General features: G+C 41.6%; 1 protein-coding gene across 2 annotated transcripts; it reads right to left on the reverse strand.

The window, feature by feature from the left end:
• Positions 1–1,869: 1,869 nt before the first annotated feature.
• LOC115176179 (serine/threonine-protein kinase SBK1) lies at positions 1,870–5,713 on the reverse strand. 2 transcript variants are annotated; one of them, XM_029736038.1, is made up of 4 exons: positions 4,979–5,709; positions 3,562–3,706; positions 3,248–3,450; positions 1,870–3,120 (listed from the first exon to the last, which is right to left on the reverse strand). In XM_029736038.1, the coding sequence occupies exons 1-4, from the start codon at positions 4,982–4,984 to the stop codon at positions 2,293–2,295; spliced, it is 1,182 nt and encodes a 393-aa protein (XP_029591898.1). In that variant the 5' UTR covers positions 4,985–5,709; the 3' UTR covers positions 1,870–2,292. The 2 variants fall into 2 exon arrangements, with proteins under 2 accessions (XP_029591898.1, XP_029591897.1); XM_029736037.1 differs by having other exon boundaries at positions 3,248–3,706; positions 4,979–5,713.
• Positions 5,714–11,616: the final 5,903 nt, after the last annotated feature.

An 11,616-nucleotide genomic window follows, 5' to 3' on the forward strand; every position in this document is an offset into this window, starting at 1 on the left:
GAACTCTGTGAAGCATTTATTTGGGCTGCAATTTCTGAGGCTGGTAACTCTAATGAACTTATCCTTTGCAACAGAGGTAACTCTGGGTCTTCCATTCCTGTGGCGGTCCTCATGAGAGCCAGTTTCATCATAGCGCTTGATGGTTTTTGCGACTGCACTTGAAGAAACTTTCAAAGTTCTTTACATTTTTCGGATTGACAGACCGTCATGTCTTAAAGTAATGATGGACTATTGTTTCTCTTTGCTTATTTGAGCTGTTCTTGCCATAATATGGACTTGGTCTTTTACCAAATATGGCTATCTTCTGTATACCACCCCTACCTTGTCACAACACAACTGATTGGCTCAAACACATTAAGAAGGAAAGGAATTCCACAAATTAACTTTTAACAAGGCACACCTGTTCATTGAAATGCATTCCAGGTGACAACCTCATGAAGCTGGTTGAGAGAATGCTAAGCGTTTGCAAAGCTGTCATCAAGGCAAATGGTGGCTATTTGAAATATCTCAAATATAAAATATGTTTTTATTTGTTTACACTTTTTTGGTTACTATATGATTCCATATGTGTTATTTTATAGTTTTGATGTATTCGCTATTATTCTACAATGTAGAAAATAGTAAAAATAAAAATAAAGAAAAACCCTTGAATGAGTAGGTGTTCTAAAACTTTTGACCGGTACTGTATTGATGGTATGAGAAAGAGAGCTGACAAGACTTCATGTGTGGTCTGTTCAAGGAATTCACCCATTGTTTGTGATAATGTGGACTGAAAGTGTGTGTGAGTGGGTTAAGCGAATGCTGTGTGTGAACTGTTTGAGAACTTTGTAGGCTCACAAGTGAGAAAGGTGCAGAGCAGGGGGTTGGGGATGATGATGGTTCGTCTTGGTTAATAAACTGCTGCCGGTCTATTTTTAAATATGTCTGTGGTGGCACCCTGGGAAGATCTCTCTGTGTGTGTTTGGTACTCTGTGTGTTAGTGTCTGTATGTGAGGGTGTGTGTTTGTATGTAGGCCTATGCATACCTGGGGGTCATATTATGGTTATTAAATAGTGTTCAGTTACTCGCACACCACAATGCAAATGTGTCATAACAAGCAGCCATTTTGTTCCAATCTTCCCTGGATCTTGTTTGTCATGATAAGTGAATGACAGTCACTGTGTCGTCTTGTGGAGTGAGATGGTCCCAAACACATAAAATGGCCTCCATATTTCCGTCCATTTGCAATGGGGACGATGACGTTCTGCTGACATTGTGCATTATTATGGGCTTTTGGAGCACCCTGCTGTGCAGACAAGCAGATTTATGTTGTATCATAATTCCGGTTCCTTCTATGGCGAGGAGTATGGCTACTTGTTGAAGGTCAACTGCCTACTGCATGGAGTTCACATTATGGAGTGATAGTCATGTCCCACTAGGCACAGACGTCAGTTCAACGTTTAGTTTTGATTTACATTTGGTTGAGTTAACCTGAATTCAACGTGAAATCAACAAAACATGTCACCGTGTCATTGGATTTAGGTTAAAAGTTGGGTGGAAAAGACTGAATTCCCTTACGTTGATGACTTTTTGCTAATCCAATCAGTTTTCCACGTTAATTCGATGTCATCACATTACATTTTTGTTGTTGAAATGACATGGAAACAACGATGATTCAACCAGTTTTTGCCTAGTGCTGTGCTTGCAGTCGCTGTTGTTATTCTACTTTCCAAGTCCAATAATAAAATAAAAAAATCTGAAATCTGGTCAATTTTCTTGCTTAACTTAATACAGTAGACTAGCCAGATAACTTACTGTAGAATCAACACAAAATGCAGAAGACTTTAACATTTGTAAATATCATAGCAATCTAGAGAGGTAGGCCCAGGAAAACTTTGAATTTATGAGTTTAATCCAAATGATAACTCATAATAAAATGTTTATTAGACTCAATTCCAACCACAAGAAATTATATGACATACAGATGACATTTACATATTTAAAAAAAACATTAGAATACAGAAACACCATCATCAAGTCACACTTAGAATTAACTAGATTGAACACATCGAAATGATAATTATAAAGTGCTTACAAGTCCCTAAAGTAGCCAATTGCAGCTGTGTCTATCCCCAAATGCTATAAAGTATCAACAATGACTTGATGGCTATTTATCGTACAGTAAGTGCAACTGTAGTGGTATTATATACTGTACAATGTCTTTTTAAGCACCAATGTGACACATCAGAGGATATGTATTGTCTTCTGGGAGGTCCAAAAATATTGTCTCTTTCACCTCTGAGTTTGTGAGTTCATGATCGTGTGTCACCACTCCTATATCCCTCTCCCCTTCCCTCCCTCTCTTTCTCGTTCCTGATGACCTCTCGCCCTCTGATTGTCTTCCTCTCCTCCTCCAGCTGTATCTTCTCCTTCACCTGCAACCAGTCTCCTCCGAGGTAGCCCAGCACATCGTCGGGCCTACCGCGAAGCCCAGGCTGTGGGTGAAGTAGTGACAGGAAAAGGGAACTGGCCAGTGGGGTGAAACAAGCAAACTGGGGGGCGACTGGATGGGATTTTCTCTTGCTCCGATTCTGCTTGTCTTCATCCAAAGTCATCATGATGTCCTCGTCTTTTCCTTCCCCCCATAGGTCTAGTTCATCGTCCTGACCATCTTGATCGTTCTGCTGGTCAAACCACTCTTGGTACTTGATGTAAGAGCGGTCGTCGGACGCAGTCTGCGTCCAGGGTAGACTGCCAGTCAGCATGGCGTAGATGAGGATCCCCAAGGCCCAGCAGTCTGTACTGGCCTCCACCGACACCCACACCCTCTTGATCTTGTTGTCCAACCCATTTCCTCCATCAGGTTTTGATGCAGTATTATGTCTACTATCCTCCGACTCCTTCGCCATCTCTGCCTCGGGCGTACAGTAAGCAGAACTATACCACACACCAGGTACCTTGGTTCCCGTGGCCTTGGCCATACCGAAGTCGCCCAGTTTGACCCAGCGGCAGGCAGCGTCGACCAGGAAGATGTTCTCGGGCTTGACGTCGCGGTGGACGAAGCCCAGGGAGTGGAGGTGGGTCAGGGCACCGCACAGCTGGGAAACCACCCTCTGGACGCAGTCCTCCTCCACACCCACCTGAGACATAGACATAGGCACAGTTGAACTACATTTCCCATTCTGTTAGTTACCAAAGATTCATAAGAGAACACTGACAAATGTCTCATGGGAGTGGAACTTTTTTTACACATACTGTATATTATACCTCAGGGACAATGACGTCGTATAGATCACCGAAGAGGCTGGCTTGCTGGGCAAAAACGTAATGTGAGGGGGTGGAGAAGGCAATGCCCAGGGCCTTGGTCAAGGACGGGTGGGTGCAGAAGGAGAGGGAGAGGTTATACTCTCGCAAAAAGGAGAAGAGATTTGTGGAATCACGAGGAAAGAACTTCAGGGCCATTGGAGTTCCTTGAGGGAAGGAAGAGAAAGAAAAGTGATCAGAACAAAAGAAAGAAAGACATTCTGGAGATATGAGGCCAGGCAAACTGGGGTTAGGAGTCAAACAGATCCATAGTTGACCTCTTTTCCGATGTACAGCCAACATGACCTTCCCGTACGACCCCTCCCCTAACATCTTGACCACCTGGAAGTGGTCCGAGGTCTCCAGGGATGTAAGCGACTGGGCCGTGAGATGGCACATCTCGTCCAATAGTCTCGTGGCAGCCTGCGGAGATGGGAGCATAGCAGATATCTGTCGTGATACTTATCACTAAACCAGATGTAAAGACTTCCCTTTATAGCCCTATGAATGGCTTGATGGACAGTTTTTGGACACCTCCTATTTCAACAAAGCCTTTGATTTATTCTGATTGGTTGTTGTCTTTTCCATTGATTGGCACCAGGAGAGCTATTGTGGGATTTTTCTGTATTAGCCGACCGGATTGACCCCAAGACACCCCATTAGTACATCTCTGTGGCATAGCTAGCTCCACGGGTTTAAGCCCAGACCAGACCCCTGCCAGCACGGTATTACCTGAATAGCCTGTAGGGACATGGATTTAACACCTTGGTTATGTAACTTTGTGTTGGGGGAAAGAGAGTTGTGTGGTTTGGGATTAAGCTTGTCCTGTCCTCTACCCCATGTCTATCTACTACTCAATATGGATTGCAATAGTGGAACGTTCTGTATCAATAGTGTAAGCAGAAACAGTACGGACTGATATGAATATGAATCAATATAATGGGTAAACACTTTATAAAACCTATCATGAACAAGCATTAGTAAACTGTTAATAAATAGGTATTTCATTATTTACAAAGATTACAAGGATTACAATTCATAAGCTTTCATAGCATGTATAATCATTTATAAAGCATTTAGAAACATGTATAATCATTTACAATGAATTATAAAGTGTTACTGAATAGTGTATACTACATATTCAGTTGGTTGTATCTAATAACCTGCTGTCTAGTATCAGTGACACGTGTGATAGCATTTTGTCACATAATGGGGACATCTCACACCACTATGAGGCAGAAATGTTGCTTGCATTTATACAGCTCAATATTAACCGGCTATTTCCATTTTTATTTTTGATCCTAAATGAAAATTCAATGAAATATAAATACTCTAAGCTTTATGAGTACATTTGTGTGTGTGGGGGGGGGTTGCATTTATGCATGATGTACATTCTAAATTGGCGTAGTCGGCAAGGAAAATACACTATTGTAATGGAGGCAGTACATGCATTAGAGACTGGACCCCCGTTGTTGATATAACAGTGCAATAAAAGGGAATTTCCTATTAATACATTTCGGGAAAAAATGTATGAAGTAAAACTGGATCAAATCAATTCCAGAAGTTGTCAGCATCTTAGAAAACCTCTACAAATGTCTCCCTAAACCTTGATGAATATTGGCTGAATGAAACACATTGCTCCTAATTCTTTCTTGGTTGCAGAGGAAAATGGGGTTGAGAGGTGGGTTTACTTACTGTCATTTTGGCTCTGTGGTTGACTTCACACTGATATTGTGATGTTCCTCACAGACAGGTTGCAGTGAATCTGTATCCCTGCCCACATCTACCAAGTAGTGCACCTTTCAGAAGTGCTTCCACAAAACATAAGCTGCGCTGTAGCGCTTCCAATCACAAGTTAAAAGAGTTCTCTAGTGCTCTAGAGATTTTGTCGAATAGCTGTCCGTGTCTGTCTTTCTCGGCAAAGGCCCTTCTATCTCCGCTGTTTGTGCATTTTGATATCTCCTCCCCTACTTTAATCCTTACATTATCTCGCTCCCCTGTTCCTCACCTCCTGCACTCCTCCCTCATTCTCTCCCTCCTTCCGGATTCTCTGGTGAGCTGTCTGTCCCATCAGTCGAAAGCCAGCCACTCCCACTGGTGGCTTCCCTCCCTGTTGTGGAGCCCAAGACCAGTCAATGTTTTGAGTTTGATCTGTCAGTCAACAAATGAACGCCCGTGTCTATCGTGTGTCTATCCAAACACTTATCTAGACACTCTCTCTTTTTCCATTCTCTCTCTCTCTCTCTCTCCCTCCACTCTGGCTGCACATTTCACCTTTGAAGAGGAGCGAGAGTGGGCATGCCACTCTGACAAACCTGGGCTTGGATAACCATCTGTGTGTGACCTGGGCTTAACAACTGGCACACACTCCGTCACAGGCTTTCAAATGACTGCCTCTTTTCCTCAACTTGTCCACCTGTTTTGTCCTCTTTCATTCTTTCTGTCTTTATTCTGTCTTTCTTTCTTTCTGTCTTTCTTTTTGTCTTTCTGTCTTTCTGTCTGTCTTTCTGTCTTTCAGTCTGACTTTTTGTCTTTCTTTCTGTCTTTCTGTTTTTGTTTTTCTTTCTTTCTGTCTTTGTCTGTCGTTCTTTATTTTTTAATTAGTTCTTTCTGTCTTTCTTTCTGTCTTCCTCTCCAACTCCCTCTCTCCCCTCATTTGACAAACCGAACAGCTGCAGGGGGTCACGCACCAAAACAACTTTATAGTGCGATCCTCTCGTATCTTGAGTGCCTGCCAACTCTATTTCCTCCAGCTTGCCAACTATCCAACTATCTCCCCCACCGCCACTCATCCGACCACCAGCTATTCTGCCCAACATCTTTTCTAACCCCTCCAGCCCCCCTTGGGGCAGATACATTTCTCTGTGCCTCGCAATACTACGCAACTTACAACTGTACTGTCACTTTAGCTGTGTTAGCAATATGTCCTCAGTGTTACATGTTCATGTGTAGCAAAGTTCTGGGTGACACTTCATTTAAAGGGTACCTACTGCAGCCTGATGGTCTGGGGTTACAAGCTATTGGCCAGTCTTTCATTTTTTTTACCATGATGCTCCTATACTGTCCGTGTCTGAGTGATGGAAGTGGGGAGAACAGTCCGTGGCTCGGGTGGCTGGTGTCTCTGATGATCTCCTAGGCCTTCCTGCGACACCTGGTGTTGTAGGTGTCCTGTAGGGCAGGCAGTGTGCACCCAATCGTGTGTTCGGCTGAGCTTTCCACCTTCTGGTAGCTCCTTGCGGTCAGCGGTGGAGTTGCCGTACCAGACTGTGATGCACCCCGACAGTATGCTCTTGATTGCGGTCCTGTAGAACACTGTGAGGGCCACACTGTGAGGGCCACACTGTGAGGGCCGTCGGAGACAGAGTCACTGTCGTGCCTTCTTCACCACAGTGTCCGCGTGATTCAACCATTTCAGCTCCTCTGAGATGTGTACGCCACGGAACGTGAAGTTTTTAACCGTCTCCACGGCGGCGCTGTTGCATCGAGTGGAGTTTAGTCCCAGGGCTGTGAGCTTTGCGGTGAGCTTAGAGGGCACTATATTTTTGAAGGCTGAGCTGTAGTCGATGAACCTCATCCTCACATATGCATTCCTTTCGTCCAGGTGGGCGAGGGCAGTGTGCAGTGGAATGGCGATTGTGTCATCCGTGGCTCTGCCGGGGCGGTAGGCGAATTGGAGAGGGTCGAGTGTGTCGAGGAGGGAGGAGGTGATATGGTCTTTGACTAGACTCTCGAAGCACTTGATGATGACGGAAGCGAGTGCTACGGGTCGATAGTACTGCTATGAAAGCCTTATAAATGTGTTATGAAGTCATGATGTAGATACAATTCAATTAAGTTACACAAACAGTATGTCCGTTTATTTAGAATGATGTATAGAAATGCAGGACAACATGGTAATAAATCACTGTCTTTTTATTTTAGATGGCTAAATCCCATGGATATTAGAATGTATTTGTATAAAAATATGTGATGCCAGCATCAGAAATATAATCGGCTCAGATATGAGACACTTGGTTAATAAATAACTGTACATTCAGTAAATACAATACAAAACAGGGTCATGGGCTCATTCATATTTAGGGTTAGGGTTAACCCTAATTCAATCACATTCTTCGGTAACAGCACTGTAATAAGGATATTATAAATGACTGTATATTAAAGAAGAAGAATTTTCATTTCAACATATAAACGAGCTAAGACCAAAGGGAGAGGTAAAAAACAACTGACGTTATAGAGTGCATTATGTTTGAAAGAATGACGTTGCAGTAAGCTGAATCTTAAGTACTCAAGTTGAACACAATTCGCAATCACAGTAAGTAAGCATACTTACCGCGGCAAAAAACCTTGAGTTAAATTGAATAAGATAACACTGCTTTCGAGGAAGGCATTTGTTGTTGCACAGAGTGGGAAACTTTATGTCAAAGGCGCTGAACCTTTGACCTAAGGAGGAGCAACACTCTGGTTGACCATTGACAGTAGAATCGTAACCGCTCAGGAATCTCGTAGGAGAGGAGGGCCACATCCCAGGCTTTGAGTTGTGTTGGGAAGGAGGGGATGGAAATCTGGGGTAGTGTGCATGCAGTCTATAATGCGGGAAGAAAGGGGGTGGGAAAAGTTAGAATGGTGCGAACTAAGAATCGTATGTTACTGTAAAATATGACTCCTGAACATGCCACAGTGAATTATCCAAATCCAAACAACTTTTCCGTGTGTTATATTATATAGATGTTCTTTACACACAGTGACTAAGCTAAAATTATTGGGTACATTGAGCCTATACTCTGATCTAAGGTCGGTCACATACTCTCTCACTTATGGATAAGGTTTGGAATTTGAGCGCGTCAGTGGATCCTAGAACTGTACCCAGAGTATATTGCGCTACCTACCTGCTGCAGTGCAGTAGAACAGAAGCTTGAGAGATTATGCAGGCCTTTAGCGACCTCTAGTGTCTTGGGAGAGACTGGCAAGCTCATATTGACTCGGGCGTCAATCATCCAGTCAACATGCAGTTTAAAGGAGAAGAGATCCGTGTAAAGTTGTGAGAGGGAGTCGTTTAGCTGGGAGAGGGAAGAGAGGGCGACAAGGTGTGAATTCCGAAGACTGGGGACTTGACACTGTGTTTTAAACGCTTACATCCTATTTAGTACAACGTCAAAAAAAGTTTCTGAAAGTGTTCCTGGTGAATTTATAAAGCATCACTGAAGAATTCCTCACAGTAGATTAAATAAACGGAGCAGTGATGAATTATGGAATACATTTATGTTGCTTTAAGTCACTACATTTACAAAACCTGGTCACTTTCAGACAATTGGCACTGTATACCGCTCCTTGCAAAAGTATTCCGACCCATTGGATTTCTTCACATTTTGTTGTCTTACAAAGTGGGATTAAAATGTATTTAATTGTCATTTTTTTTGTCAACAATCTACACAAAATACTATTTGTAATGTAAAAATGGAAGAACAATTATACAAAAATAAATAAATATGACTACAAATTAAAGAACTCAAATATAGTTGTTGCAGAAGTATTTAACATGTTAGGAACACCTTTGACATTGATTGCAGCTGTGATTCTTCTTGGGTAAGTCTCATAAGAGCTTTGCACACCTGTATTGTGTAATATTTGCCCATTATTCTTTTCAAATTCCCATTTATTTTCATCCTGAAAAACTCCCCAGTCTTTGTGGATGTCAAGCATACCCATACCATGATGCAGCCACCACCAAACTTGAAAATAAGGAGGCAGTTACTCAGTGATGTGTTGTGTTGGATTTGCCCCAAACATAATGCTTTCAATTTAGGCCGTGTTTTTTTTGCAGTAATAATTTAGTTCCTTGTTTTTTCAGATCAGTTTCAGATCAAGTATTTGTATTGATTTGTGGATTATTGCTGATATGTGGATTAATTGCCATTTTTCTGAAGCAAACATATCTGAAAAACATTAACCAGACAAGTCCCAATACATCTTGCACTGTTTGAGTGAATCAACTTGATTCATTGTCTTTGCATGTTTTTTTGCCGTGATATTTCACTATGTCATTTAGGTCATTATTGTGGAGTCCCTAAAATGTTGTTGATCAATGGCCTCGTGATGACATCCCTAAGCAGTTTCCTGCCTGTCCTGCAGCTCAGTGCAGAAGGACGACTGCATCTTTAATGTGTCTAGGTGGTTTAATACATTAAGCACATTATAATTATTAACTTGATCATGCTTAAAGATATTTTCAATGTCTGATTTGTTATTGTTACCCATATACCAATCACTGCTCTTCTTTATGATGCTTTTGAAAAGCTCCCTGGTGTTTATAGTTGAATCTGTGCTTGAAATTCAATACTTGACTGAAGGACATTTACAATTGTGGTAAAGGACATTTTTACAAATTAATTCAAAATTAAAAGTTGAAATGTCTTGAGACATTAGTATTAAACCCCTTCATTATGACTAGCCTAAATAACTTCAGGAGTAAAAATGTGCTTAGCAAGTCAGATAATAAGTTGCATGGACTCCCTCTGTGTGCAATAATAGTGTTTAACAAGATGTTTTAATGACTACCTCTTCTCTGTACCCCACACATACAATTATCTGTAAGGTCCCTCAGTCGAGCAGTGAATCTCAAGCACAACGACAAAGACCAGGGAGGTTTTACAATGCCTCGCAAAGAAGGGCACCGATTGGTAGATGGGTACAAAAAAAAGCATACATTGAATATCCCTTTGAGCATGGTGAAGTTATTAATTACACTTTGGACGGTCAATACACCCAGACACTGCAAAGATACAGCCATCCTTCCTAACTCAGTTAACAGAGAGGAAGGAAAACACTCAGGGATTTCACAATGAGGCCAATGGTGATTTAAACATGTACATTTTAGTCATTTAGCAGACGCTTTTATCCAAAGCAACTTACAGTAGTGAGGACATACATTTTCATATTTTTTGTTCCATACTTAACAATTTCCAGAGTTAAATGGTTGTTTTAGAAGAAAACTGAGGATGGATCAACAACATTGTAGTTACTCCACAATACTAACCTAAATGACAGAGTGAAAACAAGGAAGCCTGTAAGGAATACAAATATTCCAAAACATGCATCATGTTTGCAACAAGGCACTAAAGTAATACTGCAAAAAATGTGGCAAAAAAAAAAACTTTTTTTGTCCTAAATACAAAGCATTTTGTTTGGGGCAAATCTAACACAATATATTACTGACTACCACTCTTCATATTTTGAAGCATGGTGGAGGCTGCATCATGTTATGGATATGCTTGTCATCAGCAAGGACTAGGGAGTTGTTTAGGATAAAAATAAAAGGAATAGAGTTAAGCACAGGCAAAGTCCTAGAAGAAAACCTGGCTCAATCTGATTTCCAACAGACACTGGGAGACAAATTCACTTTTCAGTAGGAAAAAAACCTAAAAGGCAAGGCCAAATATACACTGGAGTTGCTACCCAAGACGACGTTGAATGTTACAGAGTGGCCTAGTTACAGTTTTTACTTAAATTGGATTGAAAATCTATGGCAAGACTTGAAAAGGGCTGTCTAGCAATGATCATTAACCAACTTGACAGAGCTTGAAGAATTTTTAAAAGAATAATGGGCAAATATTGTACTATCCAGGTTTGCCAAACTATTAGAGACTTCCCCAGAAAGACTCATTGCTCTAATCACTCCCAAAGGTGATTCTAATAGGGGGACTCATGGGGTTGAATACTTATCTAATCAAAATATATTTGTTTTATTTTCCATTAATAAAAAAATAAAAAAATTCTTCCACTTTGACATTGCAGACAAGAAATTACAATTACATCCATTTAATTCCCACTTTGTAACACAACAAAATGTGGAAAAAGTCAAGGGATATGCATATTATTTGAAGGCACTGTAGTTATTTAGAGGGCACATGCAATAAGGACTGGACTTGAGAAGACGCATACATACCTTTAGTGAACTGAGGTGATTTGCCGTGTGCTCCATCTCGGGAAGAGAGTCTAGATTGTACTCTGAAAGCTCCATACCGCTGCACTCATTTTCCCTCTAAATTAAGAGGACATAGATAAGAGTTAAATTGGATGGCCACAGAACGAGAGTGTGTTGACTAGCAATGACTGTGCTTTGCCTACCGAACTATGGTCATCTCACTCACCTGTAGATTCCTTGTCAGCATCTGCAGGCTTCTCATTTGCTGGACCATCACTGTCAGATGGGCACAGAGGGGGCACTTTTGGGTGGGGCGTGACCAGGAAAGGACCAGCAGCTGGGCTAATAGCAGCAACAGGAGGAGAGACTGTGTGGAGTCCAGGCACACTGCAGAGGTAAGAAATAAATCATA

The sequence above is a fragment of the Salmo trutta genome, chromosome 36 (genome assembly GCF_901001165.1).
Source record: "Salmo trutta chromosome 36, fSalTru1.1, whole genome shotgun sequence".
NCBI classification, from domain to species: Eukaryota; Metazoa; Chordata; class Actinopteri; order Salmoniformes; family Salmonidae; genus Salmo; species Salmo trutta.